This window comes from Engraulis encrasicolus, unplaced genomic scaffold (genome assembly GCF_034702125.1).
Source record: "Engraulis encrasicolus isolate BLACKSEA-1 unplaced genomic scaffold, IST_EnEncr_1.0 scaffold_121_np1212, whole genome shotgun sequence".
NCBI lineage: Eukaryota > Metazoa > Chordata > Actinopteri > Clupeiformes > Engraulidae > Engraulis > Engraulis encrasicolus.
The window spans coordinates 1-26,316 of record NW_026944702.1 but is presented as its reverse complement, the minus strand read 5'-3'; the positions used below and the strand labels follow the sequence as shown (position 1 = coordinate 26,316).

The window sequence follows — 26,316 nt, the reverse complement described above, 5'->3', positions numbered from 1 at the left end:
ATTGACTTAAAAGGCCTCACTATAATGACGTTGTTGAGAAACACACACCTGATTCTGATTGCCTTTGACAGTGTTCCAGAGGGATTTAATAATGGGCCTGTGCCAAGTGTGCTGTCCATGAAGAGTGACCGCTCAATGGGACTCCCAGGAAACTTTAAAGGAGATATTACCCCAGACACAAAGTATGAATATGTTTACATCTGTATTAATTGTACATTTGTCATATGATGATCATCAATGGCATTACTTAAATGACATTGCGTAATAGAACATATTTTGGTTATTTGTTTTCTGTTTGCAGAATTAATCTGGACCAGTTTGAGTCTTCAAGCATAGTATCGTCTGCAGTGACATCTAGCGTCAGTGAACAGTGGTTATCTTCAGGGTACTGTACACTCTTTAAGAATTCACTCTTCACCACACCGCAGAAACCATCTCGTCCATTTCTATTGTCTGTGGACAGAAATCCTCACTTGCAAAACCTGGTTAACATCCTTACAGGATATTAGTGTCAAGCAGGCTTGCATTACAATAACAAACTTGTCCTAAGAAACGCTACTTTTACCGACCTCAGTGGACATGATCCCACTTCTAAATTTAGAAACGGCAGTTTTATACTTTTTAAAAACAAATGTAACATTTAACATATATTTTCTTTTCACAACAGACTAACACATATTCACTCCTCTCTTCAGAGTATACCACCAGGCAATTCTCCCTGAGGGAGTCCAGTGTGACGTCTGTTCTAAGAAAGCGGCGAAGTCCTGTCTCACCTGCAGTGCTTCGTTCTGTGAGGACCACATCAAGATCCACTACACAGCTCCGGCCATGCAGAGACATAAGCTGATCCAGGCCACCAGAGACCTGGAGGAGCGACTGTGTCAACTGCACAGCAGGCACCTGGAGCTGCTCTGTCAGACGGACAAAACCCTGATCTGTGCCTTGTGTTCCGTCGAGGAGCATAAAGGACATGACATTACCGCAGATCGGTGGGAGATAAACAATATTCAAGTGCGTAAAACCAAACGCATAATGCATTGAATGATAATGGTGAACACAGTCATATTAATGAAATGATGATGACCGTAGATAGACAGTAGACCTTAAGGACCAGTTTGGTCAATTTCAATATGCTGTTGTATTGCTCACGCTACCCTTGACTTGTCAGTACCTGGTGATGCCACATTTTTTGGCTAAGCCCTTTCCGAGATATGAGCTATTCTAATGGGGGCAGCGTTTGTTTACATTTTTTTTTTTTAATTAACATAGGCCTACTCCAAATATTTTCCCAAAAGGAAACGCTGTTTGCTAGTTGTCTGCTGATGTTGTATAATCTTTCGGATGTTTTTGGAAATAAATAAAAATGTTTTTTTGAAATGTAAACAAAGCGCTGCCCCCATTACAATGACCAAGATCTCGGAAAAAGAAGAAAAAAAACAAACCTCAGGTACTGACAAGTCCAGTCAAGTTCAAGCATTACAACTGCATGTTGAAATTGACTGAACTGGTCCTTTAAGACTGGAGACAATAAAGACTTCTACCTTGTTGTATTAATGTGCATTAATATGATTTCTATTACTGATATTACAATTACTGATATTGTCTTTGTTTCTTTTCTACTGTAGATTGTTCACATGAAGGAACCAGAGTGGGAAATAAGAAATGGTAAATCCCATATTTTCTAGAGTAAAAATATAAAGTAGATAGGCAGAAAAGGAAAAAAAGTCTTTACTGTACAGTATCTGTCCTCTATGTTATGTTGATACTAAAACCAAGACCATTATATGGCACAGCACAGTAGGATACTGTTTCCGTTAGTTATTACATTTATTGAAAATGTTACACCCTTTGTGTGTGTGTGTGTGTGTGTGTGTGTGTGTGTGTGTGTGTGTGTGTGTGTGTGTGTGTGTTTGTGTGTGTATGTGTGTGTCTGTGTGTGCGTGCAACTAGTAGTACAACTGGCCCTTTAAAAATCTTGCAGTACCGTAGATGGTACAACTGACCTTTTTCCACATGTCACAGAACTAGCTCCTCCTGGACCAATCAAATTCAGCTCTGTGAAGGCTGACTCGGTCACCTTGAGCTGGTCTGGACCAGAGAGCCATGCGGGCTATCAGAAGTTCAGGGTCTCAATGGATGGCCCTCGAGAGCAGCGCAGCCTTGAGGTGACAGATTTAGAACTGCTCGTCCAAGGTCTTACTCCGCATGAGAAATACGACTTCAAGGTTGCGTCCATCCACGGAGAATACATTCAGAGCACATGGGTGACCACATCTGTGTGCACAGGTAAAAACTGCAGCTCCGCTTTTGTTTTAATTTCAGCCTTGACATGAATTACACATCAACAACTTTACCAGCGTCAGTTATCTTTAGTTTGTCTGGGATTACACATTGAAAACCATAAGCATTACCTTAGATTTATAAATTCTGTGTTTGAAGAGTTCAGATGCAAAACCCCCTAAGTGCCTTTTCAGAAAGTAATCTTAATTAATTTTTATTTAATTCAAAGCTTTCAAAATTGCATTTTTTATCTTGTATATGTAATATAACTATTTATATATATTATCAAGTACATGAATGTAAACCAAAACCAACAACAGGGTTTTCTAAAAATATAGAAGTGCAGGTCTTCAGAAATGGAGTTAGGGGGTTTTCCATCTGAACTCTTTGTTTATAAATCTCTGCATATTTGTAAAACAGCGTCTTAAAAAGAGCATCTGACTCCTAGGTGACCCCACACTCAAGCAGCTTTACTGGATCCAATTAAGGGTCACGCCCTATGTAGCAGAGCGGAGGTTAACTGTTTTTTTTTTTTTTAGAAAGGTTGTAGATTGTAATTTTATATTAAATCCCTTCTACGCCAGTCCATTATGACAGTGAGTTGACCAACTCACATAAAGGTACACTGATTCGATGAGGACCACAGAGACGAGATGAAGCAGAGGGACAGTAACTTCTCTTTTAATAATGCAGTCTTATGCACAACACATCTTAAAACGGTGTGCGCTACATAGCGCACTTACATGTGGCAGGGCAAGTACACCCATACCAGTATGAGCCAAAATGGCCAGTGTTTCCCAATAACTAACCTACAGCTCCTGGTGATACACAGCACACAGTTATCACAGCACACATATGGTTAGTAGATACATAAGGCACCGCAACACACACTATTTATAACACACAGTAGCACACTGTTACTTTACACTGTTAGTAATTTACAGGAAGTTGAGGGGTATGGGGCACCTCGGCACTGACATGACCCGGTTACCGGTGAGGCGTACCAGAAAAGAAAGAAACAATTCCATACAATTACTGAAAATAAAACAAAAAGGACAGACAGATCATCACCCTCCACGCACAGTTGGAAGGTCGAAAATAAAGAAATACCCCAATCCCCACACTCACACCTGCACGCACACAGGCAACAACTTGCGCGCCCCGTCAGTCACTGCGCGTGGCCAAACACTAGACTGCGTGCACGCACTCTCGCAGACACACGCTGTCATTCAGATGCAGTCTTCACGTTAGTTGACGTCGAACAAAACGGCAGCTCGCCACAGCTGACAGCCCAAGCCGGAGATCAGGTCACCTGCACACATAATGCACCACACAGCACATGAACACACATTCCCTCCATGATTCATAATAACCGTAATAGTTCAGGGACATACCACAATCAGGGGACTCAAGTCATCCCGGGCTGAAGCAGGCAAAAGGCTGGCGGTGACACCGACAGATTCCTAGTAAAATAAGGGAGGCAAATTAAGTACATAGAATTTGGCTATGCCTACTACATGCGACAGAGAAAGGAACGGCTACATACCGACATCCACACCAACAGGTGAACTAATTACAGCAGTGCATCTAGAAAGCTCCCGTTCCGGAGCGCATTCCATGCCACGGCCACCTTTTTACGCATGAATTACAGGCTTGAACGCCCATATAATAACTACTTCACCTCGGCGAAAGTCGCCATCAAACAAGAAAATCTGCCACTCCTTCAGAGCTGTCGATGCCACAGTTTTAAAGAAACGCCGCTCCTGCCAATTGGTGCCCATAATTGGTCACATGACTCCCAGCACGCAAACAGACTGCTGGGACTTGAAGGCGCAAATGCCCAATATGTTACAACAAAATCCTACTCCTCACATACAAATCACTCCATGCACTTGCTTCCCAGTACCTCTCTGATCACCTCTAGCATTACTCCCAATCAAGGTCCCTGAAGTTCCCTGGCAAGGACCAGCTTGTCATTCCCCGCTCCAGGCTAAGGACCTTTGGTGACCTTCTGTGTCACTGCCCCCACCCTTTGGAACAGTCTATCTCCCCATATCCGCCAAGCCCCCACAATGGTTTCATTCAAAAAGCCCCTCAAATCACATTTATTCACTGAGGCCTATATGGTCCTTAACTCCCCACCCCCCCCCATTCTTTTCACAACCAAATCAGAATTTGGTTTCATTTTTTCATTTTATATTAATTCTAGGAATGGCGATGAGCACCCAGACGTAGCTTCCAAAAAATACTGTATCCCGGGCCACTGAGGTTTGTTGTGTCATTTATTTTCTCTCTGTAGTGGTCCCAGTTCCGAAGGGCCTAGCTGTGACAGCCATTGGTGAGACATCCATCCATGTGACATGGAAGCAGCCTGATGGAACTGATCACATTTCATATCGGGTGACCCTCCGCAGGAACCATGGGCTAGCGGTTAAGGAGTCGGACACCGAAAGGTTGGTGATGATGGTTGTGAATGTCCAGCTATTTTCTGGGTACCCTAAGTATAGTATCGCCCCCATGCACTAGTGGTGTGGATTGGCACTGCCCTCACGATCCGATTCGATCACGATTCGGGAGGTAGCGATTCGATTGGATTCAATTCTATGCGATTCGATCCGATTCAATTCTACAATGCATTGCAATGCATTGCAATGCATTACATTTCTACTGAAAGCAAAGCAAATGTTTCATCAGTCATGATGAGGCAATACAAGTAGTCAGATACTGAGCAACAATTTATTGGCTGTTTTCTGTATCAGTCTGGATCAGTCTGTATCAGTCTTGCAATGCTTTGAAGTACTTTTATTTCATTTGACATTCATTTGCTCCCGAAATACCCACGGAAGTAATTGAAACTTTAAAAAATTGCCGGATCGATTCTGGAAATTGCAGGATCGATTCTGGACCGCCCATGCCCCGCTTTGGATTGCATCACCGAATCGATCATTGTTGACACCACTACCATGCACTGTTCCCTTGTCAGGCTGCTCCCCTGCTCTGGGTTAGGCAAAAAGGGAATTGCTTTGTTTGTAGAGCTGGGTATTGTGTGTTGTTATGTGCTGTCTATTTGGGGGACAAAAGTGGAACACTCACTTTCTTCACATATGTTTCTTCTTCCACTTTCACCCGTAGCCGTGAGGATGTGCTGACCATTTCCACCAAAGCTCTTGAATGCTCCTTCTCAGAGCTGCTGCCAGCGACCCACTACACCATCGAAGTGTCCAGTGTGCTGAAGAGTGGACATGAGAGTGAGCTGGTCGCTAAAAGCTGCCACACAGGTATGAATAACCAGTCATTAATTGTGTGATGGTAATATTGCACATTTAGGAAATGGGTTTGTAGTTACTGCATGCATGTACACTGTACATTACATCACAGACTTATTACTTATTACTTACTCTTCAAACTTTTTGTCTACCTCAACCCCCAGGATATGGTCGCATTATGTGTATGTTTCCCTCGACTTTGACTGGTCTTAATGTCTAGTGTGTGTGTGTGTGTGTGTGTGTGTGTGTGTGTGTGTGTGTGTGTGTGTGTGTGTGTGTGTGTGTTGCAGTTTTCATTATGTGCATTGTGCATTATGTTCATGTGTAAGCTAATTGACACATTAATTTCCTCCTTGGGATCAATAAAGTATCTCTACTCTTTTCTACTACTGCATGTTTTTTTCTCCCAATTCAGGATGATAAAACTCATACCTGACACATTCAGTAATCGTCCCATTATCCTTGCAGAGATTCCTGTGCCAGAGAATCTGATGATTGAATCATATACAACAACTACAGTAAATCTCAGTTGGAGCCTGTCAGACAAGATGGATCAGGTCCCTCACAAATTCCTCGTCTCCTTCTACCCGCTTGGAAAGAGTGAGCCAGAGACAAAGACAATTTCTGTTGATTCATGCCACGAGGTCATCACAGGTCTTGAGGGATACACAAGCTACAGCATATCTGTATTCACCATTGTTGAAAATGTTGGGAAGAGTAAAGAGGCCTTGACTTACGCCATAACTGGTAAGATAGTGAATGGAGTCGTAAGTAGAATTCATGGTACTGCCAGAAAGTGGTACGGTGGTATCGTTAACTGCTGCAAAATCACAATTCAAAATGTATTACGCAGATTGACTAGTTTTTGTTCTTTATTGTTTTTGCCATCTTTTACGTTACTTTTGTCATGGAATTCATTAACATTTTATCTCCACGTAGATGTCTTGCCTGTTACAGATTTGACTGTCAGCCAACATATTTCAACTGCTTCAATCAACTGGACTCATCAGCAGAGATTTTGGTATCACCAAGCCTACACCTTTGTTTCCTGCCATAGTGATGAATCTGATCTCGTGTCTACAACCACTCAAGATGGGCGCACTCAGTTCTACGATTTAAAACCAAATACAGAATACACTGTCACGGTCATTGCCATGGCCGTTTCTTTCTCTGACCTATCATGTCATAGGCCTACCATTGATGGGATAAAAGGCAATCCTGTCTCCATTTCATTTGTTACAAGTAAGATTGTTACAGAAGTCTTTCTTCTCTTTTTGTGCAAAATTGAACTTGTATAAACACCTTAACGCACATTTGGTCCCTTTGCTGAGTTTTATGCAATACAGTAGAGTACATCCTCAAAGATTTTTTGATGTTTGCTGCTGGCTGCATTATTTGGCTAATTTAGATTTTGTCCCAACCTGGACTCCGTTTCTCGATTCTTGTCGTTGCTAACCGTCTTAAGTCGGTCTTGAGTTGGTCGTAGGTTGATCTTGAGTTGATCTTAAGTTGGTTTTCAGTTGGTCTTTAGACGCAAGACCGACCGAAGTCGCGACCACCCTTTGGACGTACGTACGTACGTTCTCAGACACGAGGAAGTCTTCGGAAATGCTTGGAGTGTCTCGCCTCAGCTCGGCTGCATTGGTCGCAATCAAAGTAGTGACGGCGTCATGATTCACGTGGCTGTCAGATACAATAATTACAACGCTATCAAAGTCCACAAATCTTTGTCAACACAACCGTGCCCTCAAAACCATCCCTCTTCGACAGCAGAAACCAAATAATGCATTACATGTCACAATGTCTTATATTTTATTCCGGTTTTGCTAAATCAATTTACGATAAGTCTTCAGTAACTTCTCTCAGAAACCAGTGGTTGGTGGATGAGTGGTTGTCATGCCTTGCCGGAGGGTAATAGCAATGATTCTAGACCCGAAGGGATAAATGTATGCATGGACTTTTAAATCTCTAACATCCATAATATTCTCCTCTGAGTCCGCTTGAGTTCTAATTTTCACAATATGTTGTCGCAGTAGGAAACAAATACCCACGCGCGCACAACGTGGTCGGATTGCGCACACATTGTGAACATTTCTACTATGTCATTGTTGTCTATAGACTACGCTACACGAACTCCAACCCATCGCAACCCTGGGAAAAAAATGCAGCTTAATGAAATAATGTGAGGATAGCCTACTCTGAAAGGCATGCGACATCACATTGGGATCATTTTACTTTGCACATTTAGCCTACTTTACGCGGCCACCTGGTTACTCTGCGGGAGGCAGAGGGTTGAGAATATGGACACACACACGCGCGCGCACACACGCGCGCGCACACACACTTGTCGCGCTGTCTTTGGGTCTCTGTTGTGGGTCAAATATATGTCTAACCGTTGTTATCCATATCTCTAGCTTGAAGTGACTCAAGGCGCTTGCTGGAGAAAGCTCAGTCTTACTGTAGTTGATCAGATGTAGGCTATTTGTTTAAGCTTAAACTCTGTAAACCCCAAGGGATGCCTTCGGGCTGGCCTCTGACACTGCCAACACCCGAACGCATGTAGAAGAACTCTAAGTGCGAGACAACAGCGAGGTCCTTCCCCACGCAGAGTGGACAGTTCAATGATGTTTGAAATGATAACTGAAAGGAATCGATCATTCTAAAATATATATTTGTTTGTTTATGTCGTCTTCCTGCCTGCACGCCCTTACGCGCAAAATAGGCTACAAGAAAAATAATTGCCATTATGACCTTTACGCGTAAAGATGTGCAGGAAGGGATGATGCACGGAGGGTCCGTCAAACACAGTACACATGACATCTCCATGAAAGTCGTTAAATACTTGTCAACGCAATCATGTCACCGAAATCCATCCCCAATAACCAAATGTCGGTCTACCTATCACTGTAGCATAATCACTCCAAATAACTACACAGAAATGGCCGGTGAAAGCGTGATGGCATGTATACTATCCTAATTCTCACTTGCTGGTGGAGTGGTAACTGGTAACATATCCATTTCGGCTGAATTTTAAATTAAGCGCAGGTGCCTTATCTGCACAACAGTATATCCAGTATATCCACTTCCACTCATCTCTCTCTCTCTCTCTCTCTGTGTGTGTGTGTGTGTGTGTGCGCGCGCGCATCCAGGCTGGCGTGCGCGCAATTCGGGCATATTCGCAACTCTCTGCCTCCTCTCCCTCGTGCGCAGTGACAGTGGACCGTGTGGCTGACGCCATTGCGAAGTTATTTGGCGCGATTTTATTGTGCAGTGATATGTACAGCGACATTTGGTTATTTGGGTGGATTTTGGGGGCATGATTGTCTTCACAGGTATTTAACGACTTTCATAAAGATGTCATGTGTAGCCTACTGTGTTTGACGCACCTTTCAATCTTCCTGCACATCTTCAGGCACAATGCTCTTAATGGCAATTATTTTTCTTGTGGCCTACGTTGGACGTAAGGACTTGCTGGCAGGAAGACGGCATACACAACCAAATATATTTAAAATTGTCTAATCATTGGACATTTTGTGTGGTAAAAGTTAGACGCTTGTGCACTTGGTGGCAGTAATCAATCACTGTCACTTGAACTCTGCCTGAACCAAGACCAACTTAAGAACAACTTAAGACCAACTCAAGACCAAGCCGGAAGACTGTCTTACGAGCGACTTAAGACCTTGGTTACAACGTTGGTCTTAAGAACGAACAAAATGGCTATCGTCGTTAGCAAAGGCACTGTCGAGAAACGACCCCCTGCTTTAGAATGGCTGTCTATGGGCATATCCAATTCTGTCCTTAAAACCACCCATAACAGTTATTTTGAAACACGTGCAATTCACTGAGTGGTTAGTAGTGTTCATCATTATTCCACAAGTTCCGTGTTGAAATATATCTTCCGTTGTGTTTTACTTAGCGTTTTGTTTCTTACAATTACAAAATGCCAAAGATGCTTTGGTGTGAAATGTGTCCTAGCAAATGCCTAAATGAACACATTAGTTGGCCATCAGTTGCAGTATCAGCCTCTTCAACCACATGTGTGCACAGCAAAGTGCTTGATAACAGCCAGCCTGATGCTGTTCTGGAATAGTACAGGAGCAGCACACTGTTTGGCTATCTGCCAAAGCAAACCTGCAAAGGTGTACAAAAAAAATTGAGAGCAACTTTCTCACAATAAGTCAAATGACCATTCTAGTCAAATGACCATTCATCTCCTGAGGGTTGTAGACATGAAAGTACTGTTGCTGTTTTAGTCGTTATGGGATATGGCAAAGTTGCCATTATGATTCACGTGTCTTGACAGTATCATGTGTAACCTATGAATCATTTTTCCAACTTTGCCAAATATTGACATGTGCATTATGTACAGAATACTGTGTATGCATGATGTTAATTCCTACATTGCCGGACACATTTACTTTGAAAAGTATTCTATATTATATTATATTATATTATATTATATTATATTATATTATATTATATTATATTATATTATATTCACACATTATATTTTGTTACTTACCATTCACAGGTCTTCCTCCTCCTGGGCCAATACAGTTCACTTCAGTGAAGACAGACTCTTTGTCTTTTACCTGGGGACTTCCTAAAGGCCTGACCAGCTGTCCAAAATTCAAAGTGTCTTTGTGCTCTATCTCCGAAGAAAATGCACGAAACACCCCTGCCGAAGAGTATTATAGACCGATTCGTTCGTCATGGTCACGACGCCGCTCCTGCGAATTGGTGGTGCCCATTATTAGTCACAGACAACATTGTAATGAGAAAGTGTATGATTATGACTGTATGATCATTGGGCATGGCTTGCGTGCAACATTTGATAGAATTTGTGCTGGGAAAGAGTATAAAGTTACCGTGGCGACCCTCAGTGAAGAAGGAAAGAAACAAAGTACTGATGTGTTCGCATTAACACAGACAGGTAATTTGTCATTTTTAATATTTAATAAATGTGTAAATTTCTGCTTTCATGGCTAGTGGACATCTTTGAACCAAGGACTGAAATGTATAAATGAACTTAAAAAAAATAATAATATTCAGAAATACTTCGTAACTCATTGTACACTGCCCAGCCAAAAAAAGTTGCCACCATCAACAACAAGCTCTAATATGTTGTTGGAACGACTTTATGTTTGATAGTGACACACTTTTACTGTTGTATTTTTTTTATAAGTCTGCAATGTCAAAAAATATATTTCCATCAAGTTTTGCATTGATATTACACCGATATTGCCTCTTACAGATGTAATTACAAAACTAGTTTATGTTATTACAAAGTTGAGACCATGTAGTATCATGCCACTTGTCTTGTAGTACTTCTACATTATACAACTCTGGCATTGATGGTATAGCATGTGCACTATTCAAAGCCTTCTCCTGCACATGACAAGAATTCTCAACAAGATTTGGACTCTTGGAATCCCGGAAGTGTAACATTGAATTATTCTTGTTACATCAGTGAACAAAATCCATTGATGGAATAAACCTGGCCATTCACAAGTATAATCAAGAAGATAGTTGACCACATTCTTTGAGCACGTACTGTTGCTGACCCTTGCACTGACACTAAATGTCTAAGTGATTGTTCGAGAAGGGTGAAATCGTTGGCATCTGCAGACAATTTTTCCCCCACAAACTGTTTAAGAAATGAAACGCAACGCATTACAGCCTGATGCTTCAAGGAGCATGAGACATTAGAACATGGAGTCCAGACCATGACCCTGTTGAGAATCCTTGGGATGTGCTGGAGAAAGGCCTTGCACAGCATGTAGATTCCATCATCATCAATACAAGATCAAATGTGTGCCAGAGTGTGTAACCTTTTTTTGGTGTCAACTTTTTTGGCAGGGCGCAGTGTCTATCTGTTTCTAAATGAGCTTCCTGAATTTGAATGTTTTCTTGTCTGGCTAACTCTGCAACAATCAATCATAATTATTGCTTTGTAATACATGTGTACATTTTAGCTTTCCTGGTTAGTGGACATGTTTGAACTAATGAGTCAAATGTATGTATTTGTAACATTTCTAACATTTTCAAATGAAATGTTTTCTTCTGAAGCCATTCCAGCACCAGTTGACCTGATTGTAAATGTGGAGGCGCTCTCAGTAACATGGCAAAATCCCTCTGAAGCATTTGGGACCTCTTACCAGCTGAGAGTCATCAAAGATGGAGAGTGTCTCGATATGATTAGAACCACATCTTCCACTTGGACTCTCACTGATCTGTGTTTTGAGACAGAGTATTCCATTGAACTTTCAACTCTGTTGCATGGCCGTCAGAGCAAGCCATTGTCTAAAACCTTTAAGTTAGGTAAGTTGACTCAGCATTTTCATATGTGAACACTTAAGTGAAAATACCCTGAAATAAGTGAATGAAAAATGTTAAGACAAATTTGCATGACGGAACACAGGTGGTTCTAGTTTGTACTTTATGTTTGAGAGGTGGGGTGGGGACTTTGGGCCGTTATTCAGTCAGGAATTTGGAACATGAAGTTATTTGAAGAGAGATGGGGTAGGGTTGGGACATGACCCGAGCCAGACTGGAACCTGGGTACCCATGTGCAACTGACTGTATATGGTAGGGGTGTGTCAGAGTAGTGTATTTTTTTCTCTCTCTCTCTATAGTAACTGTACACAAGTTATTCAGTGAAGTTACTGAAGGAAACTATGGCAGGTTTTGTTTTTTACTTCTACTTTTCTACTAATCTTACAAGAGCACAAAAAGTCACTAGATGAAATGTCTATTCATCATAGACGGCCAAAAGTGGTTGACTAAATTGGCAGCACTGAATTGATATATTAACCCCTTAGCGCAGAGCCTTTGTTATAACCTTTACTGTCACCAAAATTGTAATGGCTATGTTGTAATGTGTTACTTAAGGCCCTTAGTAATGTCATAGCAATGTTGTTATGATGTAGTTCAGTATGTCCAGTGAATAGTGAAAAGGCCCGCCGACGACCCCATCTGCACCAAGAGGCTACGTACCATATCATAATTTTCATATTCTTTTCTCTTTGTTTAGTGACTCCTACTCCACAGGATATTGACATTGTTTCCGTGTCAGAGACATCTGCTGAGCTCGATTGGAGCATGCCCAGTGGGATGACACAGATTCCACACAGTTTCCTGGTCTCCTACCACAGCAGACGGGAAGATCCCCAGACCATCACCACACAGTCATGCAACGCAGTCATCACTGGCCTGACACCAGACACTGAGTACACAGTCAGTGTCTCAACCAAATTGCATAAGCAGGGACACACAAGCCAACCGGCTACTATCACTATGCACACAGGTACGATGCAACGGTTGTTGAATGTATTTTGATTGGAAATCACCTCTATTCTAACAGCTTTTCTCACATCATCGTTTTGGTATATTATATTGTGCAAAGTCTGTCTGTCTATCTGTCCGCCCCTGCCTGCCAGTGGGAATGTCTCCAGTTGTATTTGTGTTGTGTGTCTGAAAAGGGGATGTCTAAATTCCACAGATCCTCCTCCCCCTGGACCACTCAAGGTGTCCTCTGTGTCCTCAGACTCTGTGAGTCTCTGCTGGGAGCGCCCTGCAGGGTTGGCAGGATCACAGAGATTCAAAGTCTCCTACACCGAAATACTGACAGCAACAGGTGACCTCTCTTAGACACTTCTCTTCACCACTAGACATTTCTGCATAATATACATACGTATAGAGTATAGAGTATGCATATTTTGTACTGGTTGGTTGGTCTGGTGCAGGGTTGTCAAATGCATTTCAGCTCAGAAACTGAGAAACTTATTCATGCCTTTGTCACCAGTAGGATAGACTACTGCAATGCTCTTTTCTCTGGTCTCCCAAAAAAATTAATTGACAAATTGCAACTCATTCAAAATTCTGCGGCAAGAATCCTAACAAGAACCAGAATGAGAGAGCACATCTCTCCTGTCTTGGCAGACCTGCACTGGTTACCTGTCTCATACAGAATCGACTTTAAGATTCTGCTCACAGTATTTAAAGCATTAAATGGACTTGCCCCTAGCTATATCTCAGACATGCTCTCTTTTTATGCCCCTGCTCGAGCTCTCAGGTCCACTGATGCCAAGCTGCTAAGGACCCCCACCCCCCCGCAGAAGAAGATCGGCGACGCCGCGTTTGCCTGCTATGCGCCCAAGAGATGGAACACCCTCCCCATCGACATCCGATCAGCCACCTCCGTCGACTCCTTTAAGAAGCAGCTGAAGACCCACCTCTTCATCCTTGCCAACTCCTAGCTGCCAAGACGTCATAGTGTCCCAGCCGCCGCAGCGCCCTTACTACTCGCAATCCAGCCCTGGCAGGGGGCTCCCCTAGGTGGCCGCTGGTCTCTGCCTGAGGTTTCTTCCTGACTACAGGGGGTCTTTTTTTCTCAGACCTCACTGAGCTTTTTTTCCCCCTCACAAACTATGAATCAAGCGAAAGGGAGTTTTTCCTCACCCCTGATGCCACCAGGGGCCGCACCTGAGCGCCCAATCTCTGTGTGACTATCTATGACTTATGATAGGCCCAGCCACTATGGACCTTACACATCTAAGAATCCTGGTCCTAACCTACGTTGACCTTATGACTCTACATTCTCTGTCTATCTCTTCTTCCTCTGCCTTCCTGCTTTTTCTGCCTCTCCTCTATACCTCTCCATTTAAATCTATCTCTCCTCTCCTTTTAAATCTATCTCTAACAATGTTTTTTCCCATTTGTTAAGCACTTTGAGTTACATGCCTTGTATGACACAGTGCTATACAAATACAATTATTATTATTATTATTATTATTATTATTATTGTTACAGCCAATACGATCTGAAGTGGGCCGAACTAATTGTGCATGACACGCTAAATATTGCAAAATCACATTTTTCACGGAAATGTTGCAAAAATGTAGGGTAAACACCAATTGGAATCGGACTGCTCGTAAGTCATCTCGAGGTGAAATGGGCTCGAGGGCCCCCCGGGCCTTGTGTTTGACACCCCTGGTCTAGGAGCCCTATCACACGAGATGCGTCGAGTTTCCACAAAATTAAAATAATCTATAACGGTAGTGGTGCCGTTACGATAAAGCCCCAATTTTTGTGGTTGGGCCACTCTTCCGCGGCCAATGCATTTGAATGGGCTGTCCGACTCGTGGTTGATTTACGATTGATGGACCTGTCAAGCCTCCAGGAAGATGACAGGAATGATGACATTGAATACACCAGTGATTTCTCGGACACCACATTGCATCGGAAAACACACTGTCCAACTTAATTTGTTTTATTTCACAGTGTGATGGGGCATACATGCTAATTTATCCCTTCACTAATAATCTTTCCTCTAATCAGTTTTCTGTCGGAATTGGGCCATCAATCGTAAATCAACCACGAGTCGGACAGCCCATTCAAATGCATTGGCCACGGAAGTGTGGCCCAACCACGAATAACGGGGCATTATCGTGACGAAACCACGAACGTTATAGATTATAGATAAGCGATTCATGGCTATAGTGGATGGCTATCATGGATATAGTGTGCAATACAGTTGGGTATAGCGACACAGCATAAGGGATAATGGTGGATGGGCCATGGATCTCTTAATCAGAGCCCCGTTGTCTATCTGCCTCTTACATTACACCACTAGTATGTGTACTGTATATCCCAGGCCTAACTTGTTCCCTCCCCTTTTTGTAAGTGAAATGTCATACAGGTTTTATCACCAAATATGAATACATCAATGTATTCCACCTTGGTTGTAATGAAGTCGTAATGATGTTGTAATGAATTCTTCCCTTTTCCAGTGTCAAGTATTATGGTGCCTGGCTTGAAGGTTTGCATCCTAGACCTCCTGCCAGGAGAGGGGTATGAATTTGCAGTGTCAACTGTCAGTGACAGCGGGAGAGAAAGTGGCACGGTGACAGCCACCACCTGTACAGGTGTGCCTTCTCTCTCTCTCACTCATTCACTCACTCGCGCGCGCGCACACACACACACACAGAAAGTCCATTTTTGTTGCAACCTAAGTGAAAATCAAGATCAATCAAGTTGCAATATGCAATGTGAACAATGTCTCAAATTATTCTTTCTGTCTGTGCTCTCTCTCTCTCTCTCTCTCTCTCTCTCTCTCTCTCTCTCTCTCTCTCTCTCTCTTTGTCTGCAGATGTCCCTGTTCCGGAGGACTTAAGTGTTGAGCTGAGGGGAAATTCTGTTGCAGTGACCTGGAGAAGGCCACCACGACTGGACGAAGTGTCATATCTGCTGACGCTGGGCAGTGAGGGGCAGTGTGACCAGGCCATCTGGACAAAGTCTCTCACATACTCGTTTACTAATTTGCCGTTTGGCCCAGAGTATAGTGTCATGGTCTGTTCTGTCCTTGCAAATGGCAGACAGAGCAAACATGTGTCTGATGTCATTTGCCAAACTAAGAGGCCTAGACTTGTGTGACTTATTTTCTAATAGTGATAATGTCTTGCCTGCTTTTGTATATAGGAAGAACACTTGAGGGCTGATAGTTTTCACATAGAGTCTCAAAAATATCCATGGAAATCAACAAATCCAAGAAACTGATTGATGTTCTTGAGTATTTTGTACATGGTTTTGCAAGAATATATCCATTTATAATAGAGATGCTCCGGATCCTGATTTTTACGATCCTGCCGGATACCGAATCCACTGCTTAAGAACCTGCTGGATTCGGAACCGGATACCGGATCCTACAAAAGGTTTGAAAAGATGTAGTCTACACACGTCGCACACGTGGGCCCTTTTTATTACGTTGGCTCAAACTATTTTTTAGACTCATTGGCTTATTGCCACACTGCCTGCAATGGCTGCTTCCAAAGGGCTTTTACTCCATGCAGTGATTGGGTGTGAAAGACTGACTGAAAAGCCTAGGCTAGAGATGCACCAGACCCTGATTTTTAGGCAACATGCCGGATACCGGATCCACTGCTTAAGATCCTGCCGGACCCGGATCCTGTGAAAAACCCTATTATCCTGCCAGATCCGGAACCGGAACCGGATCCGGTGCATCTGTAATTTATAATCACTATGAATATGTAGGCCTATGTAGATTGTGTAGTCTTGCAGCAAGTGTATTACTGTACATACAGTATACTTTCTTGATATTGTAGTTTTATTTGTGAATGTTTACTGTCTTGTGCTGCTTGTGCTGGGAACCATGTGAGGGTGGGCCCAATGTTTTTTTCTTTGTAGTTTGATTGACAGCTCTCTGCTGCTGAGAGCTGTGTGAGGCGGGCTCAGCAATGTGGAGAAGCTCAGCACTAATTAGTTGCGTTTGCAACCACGCACCTACGTTACCGACCACTACGAGATCTGCTTGGTCTTAAAATGGTGGGCATAAATGCTCAGCAACCAACATGAAATATCAGAAATATCCAACGTGACTTCCAAAATATAAAATGCTACTGTCTGCTTGCTTCGCAGTTCAGCTAGATGAAGGCCAATCAGGACATTTTACTGATGACATTGAGAAGCTCCCATGCCAGCGCAGCCAGGGTAAAGTAACTGCACCGCTGTGCAAAAAAAAAAATCTAGATTGCTCCACATGGTCACAGTGTGCCTGCGCGCTGCACAGATCTGTGCAAAATAAAGCATCAAAAACGAGCCCATTTTCTAGTAGTTGTCTGTGCCTGTCCTTTGCTACACCCTTAACAAATGCACTACTCTGTTCTTTTGTTTTACTGACCTGAAGAAGGCACTCATGCCGCTACACGTGGGCCTTGTTTGTACGACTTGTCATAGTAATAAAGACATTTTGATTTTCAGTGCCTTGGATTTTTTTCCCCTCATTTTTGAACTTGGATGTACAATACCTTGAACTAATGAGCACTCAAACCCAAGAAGCCTAGAAACAGTCAGAGGTGTCAAAAGTAAAAGTGAAATAAAGAAACCGTTTCCTTCCAACACAAGTAACTTATCTGAGTAACAAGTAGACCTGTGTACTTGTCTTACGATCAGCTAACTCTGCACTGGTTGGATCAAGTTTGTGGTGGGTCCTTGTTAGGTTTTCAGTGTTTTTCAGTAACACAATATCTATCACAATACACTATCTCATTAGGTACAGTGGAGTAAATGGTGTAACAGTTATGTAATGCCATGTGCTAGTGTTGTAATTACACCACTAAAGTACTTTTACTTTTGACACCTCTGGAAACAGTTGGGATAAAAGCACACCATGTTCTACAAAGTCTATTGTACAAACATTGGAAGTAGGCCTAAAGCCTCTATTATAGATCTGTTGTTTACTGACATTCCAACACGCCTGTCTAGGCCTGGGTCCGTTACATACTCAAATCGTGTTTTTTTTTTCTTGAGTCAATTTCAGAGATTTTCAAACGATTAACAACAGATTAGAAGTAGAAATCTGAGACAGTTACTGTGTTTGCACTGTGTGCACAAGATATTTTGTGTTGAGGCCCAATGTTGGATGACCGCTTATTTCTCAAGGTCCACCTAAAACAGGAAGGTGACCCTGCCTTTAAAGTGGCAGCCCCATGGCTCTGGTGGAGAGGATCCTCTTCTGATTCCACGTTACTCACTTGATGCCAATGATGATGAAGCGTTCACTACCATTGATGCTCAAGTGATGCTTAAGCGAGTTAATTCAGTTTTTATAGTGTGGAGCTGACATGGGCACAAAATTCAAGTTTCTGTGGGTCTTGAAAAACGCCCAAATTGCTGAAGCTGCTCAGTTGGATAATTCAGAAATGGCTGGCATTGAGTTATGCATTTTCTTCCTAGTTTCTTACTTTTTGTGCATTTATGCTTCATGTTATTTTGTCACGTTATTTATGCATTTATGCTCCATGTTATTTTATTGTGTGTCTGAAGTCTTTACATTGTGCCTAGCTGTCTTTGTTTATTGGGAAACCTTAGTCTTCTCCTTGCAGCTATTATGAGACGCCCAACAACCTAACAATGGCGTCATAATGATGTGTCAGAATAGATGCTAACCAAACCACACAAACATTGGAAATAACCACATAGTTTTTATGTTCTCACAAGAGGGAATGTACACAAATCATGTTTATACACAGTAGAAAAAGTGCTATCTTTAATCATTCCCTTGCCTTTTATAACATTCAACAGTGCACAATGTCACATTATATTTCGTTTTTTTACACCACGTTGAAAATTAAACAAATGTACAGAACTACAAAATCATTCTTTCCTTTATAAAAAAAAAATAAATACAAAAAAGAACAAGGTTGGGATATTGTGATGTAACTACTGTACATGTAACTAACTGACACATATCTTATTTCTCTTGTACTGTATACCATGTATTCATAATGTAATGTGCAAAAAGAAGAGTTGTACGGTATATCATATATTAATAATGTATATCATATATTAATAATGTAATTTTCAAAAAGAAGACTTGTACTGCAATACTGGAACTGGCCATTCCCCAGTAACCAACATTTATCGTTTGTTCCCTGTGGCAAACATTAAGGCAGACCATAACTGCTGTGTGTGTGTTGAATGCATCACCTGTAAAGGTTGATCTCTGCACAACAATAAAGGCACATGTTTTGAATGAATAACATGAAGACATCTCTTGACAGCGATAAAGGCACAGGTGTGTGTGTGTGTGTGTGTGTCTGTGGTTGATGAATGTATAATTTGGAATGGTCATCTTGGTTGTGCGTGTTTGTGTGGTGTGTGTGTATGTGTGTTGAATACATCACAAGTAAAGGCTGATCTTAGAACAGTGGTAAAGGCACCCGATTGTGTGTGTGTGTGTGTGTTTGTATGGCTGATCTCAGGACCGTGGTAATGGCACATTGTCTGTGTCTGTGTCTGTGTGTATTGAATGCATCACTTGTAGAGGCTGATCTCAGGACAGTGGTAAAGGCACATGTAGGAGTCACAGAGGAGTCTTCGGACAGTGTCCTTCAGGGAGGCGGGGTCAAGACGCCTCACCTCCTCTTCTGATAGGCTGAGGTAGCGACCCACCTCTGGGCACGCTCGCACCTGAGGCACGTTGAAACCGTTCTCCCCACCTGTGACACACAAACAGATTTTTTGTTTTACATTCTGTAGGGTGTATAATTCACTCCTGGGTTAAACCAGGGGTTCTCAATTTTTATTTTTATTTTCAGTCAGGAACCCCTTATGTAGCAGAAACTATTCAAAGTTCCCCCTCATAATCATACCCAGGGGTTTCCGACAGGGGGACAAAGGGGACAGTTGTCCTGGGCCCAGGGAGAGAGGGGGCCCAGAATTGGGTCCTCATTACATTGTATGTATTGGGTGGGGGGGCCCTTTCAGATGACTTTGTCCTGGGCTATCAAATCAAAAACATACTACACATTTCATTTTCGTGAGAGGTCTGGGTCTGGTCCTCCCACAGAGAAAAAGTGTATTTCTTAAATGTGGTTTCCTGCATTTTAACGTCCCCTGTCCCGTATCAGCTCAATACGGAACCCGTGCTTTAAATACTTCCAGACCTCCTTTGTCATTTTTTTTTTGCATATAACTCAGTGACTCAAGTCATAGTTCTTATCATCCTTTCCTGACGCTTGTGGACTAATGATGCCTCGACGTCATTGATGATTAAACTTTAATTCAAGATCGTGCAAAACCACAATCCAAATGTCAGTATCTCATTTTCGATTGGAATGTTGACGGGAAACCTATCCCAAAAGTTGCTCTGTTGTTGTTGGGCTGACAGCAGGGTATCTTGTTTTCTCCATGGCAGACACAGAGGCAAGAGGCCACAAGCAACAGGAAAGGATGGGAGGAAGTAATTTGACGTTCAGCCATGGGTCCATTTCAATATGCAACCTCCAGTCCTCTTGTATTGCTTATGGCCTCGTGCTTCGTCGACACTTCGCAGTGTCCCCACTGTAAGCCTTGGCACAACAACTTTTGGGGGACTTATCACCCATTAAACATCCCGATTGCAAGTGAGAAAATGACCTTTGAATTGCGCTTTTACAAGATTTCGAAGAAGAAAAAAAATCATCAATGACGTCATGCATCGCATCACAAGATCACAAGGCTAGGATGGGAGGTTCGATGTTGAAAAGGACCCCAAATGGTTTCGTGCGTCCACCTTACCTTCTCGGTCCGCCATGCTGTCGAAGAAGAGCCAGTCGGTGGGCTGTGGCCCGTAGCGTACGAAGCTGACGTAGTGGCTCGTCTCAATGCAGGTGACGGCGAACAGCTCCAGTCGCTGACGGCTTCCCCCCAGTGGCCCCTCCCATTCCCTGCTGCTACTGCTGTTGCCGTTAAGCCCCTCCCATGTCTCCGCCCACGGGCACTGCGGCGTCCTGACTCGCTCCGGCTGGTGTGAAATGCGCTTCTTATGGGTGTGCACCTGCATAAGAGACACACAGGGGGTGGGTTGGGATGTGTGTTTGTGTGTGTTTACAGAGGACAGTTAGACAAACGTGTGTGTGTGTGTGTGTGTGTGTGTGTGTGTGTGTGTGTGTGTGCGTCAGTGTTGGGAGTAACTCGTTACAAAAGTAACTAATTACTGTAATGCATTACCTTTTTGAGTAACGCAGTAATGTAACTGATTACAGGGGAAAAAATCGGTAATATGTCCTCGTTACAATGCAAGTAACTTGTAACAAGTAACAATGCAAGTACGCATTTTTTCACCTAAATTTTGTGTGGGTATTTTGTTTTCTTTATACAATGTTCGCGGATCACCGTGAGATCAGCTATTGCCTAGGATAGCCTACGTCCGCGCAGAGATTTTAAAGTTTCACGCAGAACATTGCTTCCTCTTTCACGCTTCGTCTCTCGAAATGGCAGGCTGACAAAGGATGATCGATCCAGAAGATCCAGCTTGCTCGACTCCATTGAAAATAAGGACGGCAAGAACATTTTAAGTTAAATGCACACTGTACTTGAAACCCAAACCGCTTTCCACGTCGAAAAACAGTAGCCTACAAACAATTTGACGATTTGAAGAGGTGCCATAGCACCACCAAATTAGTCAGGAAAGGAGGGGATGCATCCCATTCGCACGAGACAGGGACACGGCAGGGTAGGCTATCCGACGGGGGGGATGAGTATGTTGCACCCCCCTCACTTTTGTTCAACTAAACATCACTAAAATTGAAATAAATCAATTTGAAATAAAATATTATAGGCCTCTTGGCTCATTAATGCTTATTATATTTCATTGTCTTCAGCTGTACTTATCAAACCTCAACTCCACTATCGTCCTTGGCATTGTTCAACAACGTTTATGACAAAATCTGGCGCATGTGGGGGGTTGGGGGGTCGGACATAAAAAAAAAAAGAAATTGAAAAAAAAATTGGAAATAAAAAAAAAAATCCGACCGGACGATGACCAAACCTGACAACCAACCGGAACCAAACTTTTATTTTTCTTAGGCCTTATTGTATGTGGGTAAGACGCAATTCCTGAAAATGTTGGTTTTCAGTCTGCAGGCTTCCAAAACGACTTGTGGATGGCAGGTGAAAGTCATGCCACCTCATAGATTTGCACTGTAGATTGCCAAATCCTTATTTCCAGTAATTTTGGCTAAAGTAACTAAAAGTAATGCAAAAGTAGTGTAATGCCTTACTTTTAAAAAAAGTAATGTTGTAATGTAAGGCATTACTTTTAAATGACAGTAACATGTAATAAGTAGTGCATTACAATTTTTGAGTAACTTTCCCAACAGTGTGTTCTGACAAACTTCGTTCGTGCAACTTTGCATCAGTCAGTGTGTATTTCAATGCAATGTATTTCAATGTATGTTCAAGCAAGCAACTGCCTCACAGGGATGAACATTGTATGTGTCTGAAATGCATGCTTCAACCAACTTGCCTAAATTGATTGAGTCATAACCAAACAATGAGAGAGGAGAAGGACAGGGGGCACAATGAAAACTGATCTTTGTATCCATGTGTGCACATATGAGAATGACTACAGAGAGAGAGATGGAGAGAGAGACAGAGCGAGAGAGAGAGAGGGAGAGAGACAGAGAGTGAGTAAGTGAGTGGATTAGGGAATGCAAGAATGAGATAGAGGAAGAGAGTGAGCATGCATCTGGATGCAAAACTGAGTGAGAAACTTAATCAGCGAAAATATATGTGTCTGTGTGTGTATGTGTGTGTGTGTGTACAGACCTGTGTGTTACAGGTATGGCAGAACTGTTTGAGGCGTCCGGGTGTGATGTCCTGATCCTCGTAGCATTGCACACACTCCCAATGAGCCAGAGACTGGCAGATACTACACTGCCGCAGAGCTACACATACACACACGCATAAACATACACATACACACACGCATAAACATACACAATATTAGCACTTTGAATAGTATGTTTTGGCTTATAAACCCTACCACTTGCTTGGGCTTGTTTGTACATTTTATCATCATGTAGCGATTATGTAAGGGTTAACGTTCGGCGAGAAGGTCGCTACCGTGGAATAGCAGCACGACAGAGAGAATCTTTAGACCCCGACGCGGAGCGGAGGGGTCTTGTTCTCTCTGAAGTCCTGCTATTCCACAAAGCGACCGACTCGCCGAAAGTTAACCCGCTTATTATATGGATATACTTAAATGACTCACACATGGCGGGGACATTTCTTTAGGCCTATTTAATGTTAAGATTGTTGCTGCGCAAAACAAAACAGTGCCGTTGTGGAACACCGCTAGGCAACAGCTAGGTAGCCAGGACAACAGGTGTTGTCTATCACAGCAGCTGATTAGAGTCTTGTTGAAAAGTCGCTTTAGCAGTGAAAAGTCTTGTTGCCATTGACAGCGGTCTGTTATAGACCAACCCGTCCGTTATCGAAAAATAACAGACGTGCGAACGTTGGGGAGCCCCGTTGAAATGAATGGAGCATTCGACCGATGACGTCACAACCATATAATACATTATTATAAATGTCTGTTAGGCGCACATACATTGACGTATGCCTAATTCACATATAGATGTGTATGCAAAGCTTGTGGGTTGTTTTGTTTTGTTTTTCTTAACCTGTGGATTTTTTCCCCCCATGTTTTATTTCTGGTCTCTGATGCTGACTCTGCAGGTACTGACAGTCATTATTTATATAGTAGTATGGTCATAAACAATTGAGAAGATTTATTTCACAATTCATTTTGTTAATCAATTTAATTATTTCATTTGACATTTATTTGACTAACAACATACAAACGTTCTCACTCTAAATAATAAACAACCTCTACACATATTGAAGAAATACAAGCAGGCAGGGAGTACTTACACTCATCCAGCAGGTCTGTGATGTCCAGGGTGAGAGAGGGCAGGATGGCATCAAACATCTTGAAGTCCTTCCCAAACCTGGGCATGAGCAGAGGCAAACAGGAGGGAGCCTGGAAACAAACACAGAGGAGACTCATCGCACAACACGATACAATAGAATAACACAAACAACTATTCTATATTAAAAATGATAACTCCATTTTAAATCAACATTTATACCCTATGTTACAATATTATCATGGTGAATATTTTTCTAACAGACATATATTTCCAGCTTGCATAGCATCTCAGATCACATTTATGTGAATAAAAACATCAATGCAATACAATATACAGGGGGAATCAACTATGAACAACAGCAGTGTTAGCCATTCAGCAGCACAGAGCATAAACAGAATACCTGTGGGTCTATTGTTTAGATATCTGCACTGCTGTACAGTGCAACACTTTTTCTAATTACAAACGAGCCTAATAAGAGCTCAGTGAGAACCGAGAGTAACTCCATCAGTCTTTCAGGTTAAAGGGACACTGTGTGAGATTTTTAGTTGTTTATTTCCAGAATTCATGCTGCCCATTCACTAATGTTACCTTTTTCATGAATACTTACCACCACCATCAAATTTTAAGTATTCATTATGACTGGAAATAGCCATTTTTAGCTGCAAAAAATGACTCTACTTGGACCATACTAGAAAATATTTGTTTATTACTCAGTAAACTTTCATGTAAATATCAAATTTGGTGATAGCCAAACCAGTTTCAATTAAATAATAGTTGCAGTACCTTTTTTTGACCATTTCCTGCACAGTGTCCCTTTAAAGGAGTTCTAGCGACAGTAGGTCATTCAACCATCAGGTTAAAGGAGTTCTTGCGACAGAACCTCATAGACCAATCAGGTTAAAGGATAGTGTGGGTTACCTCAGTAAACTTGAGCCCTGAGTGGATGAAGGAGGCCTCCAGGAGGGCCTGTACGCTAGCCACCCTCATGTGGCCGCTGGGTGGGGAGAGGGGGATGGGGGAGAGGGGCGCTGGAGAGAGGGAGGGAGAGAGGGGGGAGGACGGGGTGGTGGAGGGAGGGAAGAGCTGGTAGATGTGGCACTGCTGAGGCTGATGGTTCATAGACCTGGAGAGAGAGAGAGAGAGAGAGAGAGAGAGAGAGAGAGAGCGAGCGCGAGCGAGAGAGAGAGAGAGAGAGAGAGAGAGAGAGAGAGAGAGAGAGAGAGAGAGAGAGAGAGAGAGAGAGAGAGAGAGAGAGAGAGAGAGAGAGAGAGAGAGAGAGAGAGAGAGAGAGAGAGAGAGAGATTCAGGATTTATAATTATGTCATTTCTATATTACAAAAACAAATGTAAAATATTTTTAGGTCATTTTAATTTTTACTCATTATGCACCACAATTTTGTTCCTGGTTAGTACAGTACTCTGTGTGTGTGTGTGTGTGTGTGTGTGTGTGTGTGTGTGTGTGTGTGTGTGTGTGTGTGTGTGTGTGTGTGTGTGTGTGTGTGTGTGTGTGTGTGCGTACGTGTGCGTGCGTGTGCGTGAAGAAAAAAACAGAACAAAATTCAGAGAAAGAACAAGAAGACAAAAAGAGAGAGGAAAAAAAAGACACAGGCAGAGAGATGACGCAAATGACACAAAGGCCATCAGTGGTGTGGTGTGGTGTGGTGTGGTGTGGTGTCTCGGGGAGAGGACAAACGGGTCTGTGGTCTCGGCCCCAGGGAGAGAGGGAGGACCAAGAATTGATTCCTTATTATATTGCATATATTGAGTGAGGGGGGCCGTTCAGATGACTTGGTCACGGGCCCGACCAAAGCTTTCAGCTACCATGGTGGGGTGGTGTGGTGTGGTGTGGTGTGGTGCGATGCAATGTGTCAGACTGGTGGTGAGGTGAGGGGAGGTAAAGGGAGGTGTGGCGCAATGTGATGTCTATGGGGGGAGGAGATGTCTTGGGTGTCAGCTTGTGCTACCTGATCCTCAGGAGTGGCTCCATGCGCAGGAGCTGGAAAAGCTTGTTCAGGAACTCCTCAGGGTCTGCAGGGACAGGAAGAGAGATTTAAAAGATTTCAGGACACAGGACACACACACGCATTACGCAATTTACAACCACTACAGCTATAGTACCACACACACACACACACAGACACAGACACACACAGAGAGACACACAGAGAGACACACAGACACACACGTCACCTTTCTCTTGATTGGTAAAGCCAGCGTCTGTGGTTTCGGCCTCCAGTAGTTTACGCAGAGCCATTGTCTTGCTGGCACACACATAGCCATTCCTGCACATGAAGACACCGTCAGTATAACGCATATAGCACAGCAGAGTCAGTGGTGTGTAGTCTACGTAGAACGCGGGTATACGGAGTATACCCACTTCTAAATTTCAGGGATTTCAGTATACCCACTTAAAATTGATTTATCCATTGTTTTGAATAGCACAAATATATACAGTATACCCACTTCTAAAAATCTCAAATATACAGTATACCCACCATAAAAAAGTAGAATACACCACTGAGCAGAGTATATCAGCACATAAGGCAAGGCGATTT

The 26,316-nt window shown here is 42.7% G+C and overlaps 2 protein-coding genes and 1 long non-coding RNA gene across 3 annotated transcripts in view; 1 reads left to right on the top strand and 2 right to left on the bottom strand.

The window, feature by feature from the left end:
- The window catches only part of LOC134442154 (fibronectin-like), a 33,251-nt gene extending 16,913 nt beyond the window's left edge, over nt 1-16,338 (top strand). Inside the window, exons 6-20 of the mRNA XM_063192438.1 lie at nt 72-182; nt 302-385; nt 696-1,011; nt 1,626-1,665; nt 2,023-2,286; nt 4,580-4,733; nt 5,413-5,558; nt 6,015-6,293; nt 6,486-6,788; nt 10,078-10,479; nt 11,616-11,867; nt 12,580-12,852; nt 13,048-13,182; nt 15,338-15,472; nt 15,697-16,338. Of these exons, the coding sequence (XP_063048508.1) occupies nt 72-182; nt 302-385; nt 696-1,011; nt 1,626-1,665; nt 2,023-2,286; nt 4,580-4,733; nt 5,413-5,558; nt 6,015-6,293; nt 6,486-6,788; nt 10,078-10,479; nt 11,616-11,867; nt 12,580-12,852; nt 13,048-13,182; nt 15,338-15,472; nt 15,697-15,980 (3,178 nt within the window). The 3' untranslated portion in view covers nt 15,981-16,338. The remainder of the gene's footprint in view (nt 1-71; nt 183-301; nt 386-695; nt 1,012-1,625; nt 1,666-2,022; nt 2,287-4,579; nt 4,734-5,412; nt 5,559-6,014; nt 6,294-6,485; nt 6,789-10,077; nt 10,480-11,615; nt 11,868-12,579; nt 12,853-13,047; nt 13,183-15,337; nt 15,473-15,696) is intronic.
- Nucleotides 16,339-18,124: 1,786 nt separating this feature from the next.
- On the bottom strand, nt 18,125-24,784 carry LOC134442153 (ubiquitin carboxyl-terminal hydrolase CYLD-like). The gene is made up of 5 exons (XM_063192437.1): nt 24,680-24,784; nt 23,763-23,871; nt 22,656-22,774; nt 20,625-20,883; nt 18,125-19,564 (listed from the first exon to the last, which is right to left on the bottom strand). Exons 1-5 carry the CDS (start codon nt 24,746-24,748, stop codon nt 19,380-19,382), a joined length of 741 nt encoding a protein of 246 aa, XP_063048507.1. The 5' UTR covers nt 24,749-24,784; the 3' UTR covers nt 18,125-19,379.
- A 27-nt stretch (nt 24,785-24,811) lies between these two features.
- Nucleotides 24,812-26,041, bottom strand: LOC134442159 (uncharacterized). Its single transcript, XR_010033328.1, has 3 exons — nt 25,952-26,041; nt 25,726-25,789; nt 24,812-24,884 (listed from the first exon to the last, which is right to left on the bottom strand). It is a non-coding gene; the product is annotated as an uncharacterized LOC134442159 (long non-coding RNA).
- Between the last annotated feature and the right edge of the window lie 275 nt (nt 26,042-26,316).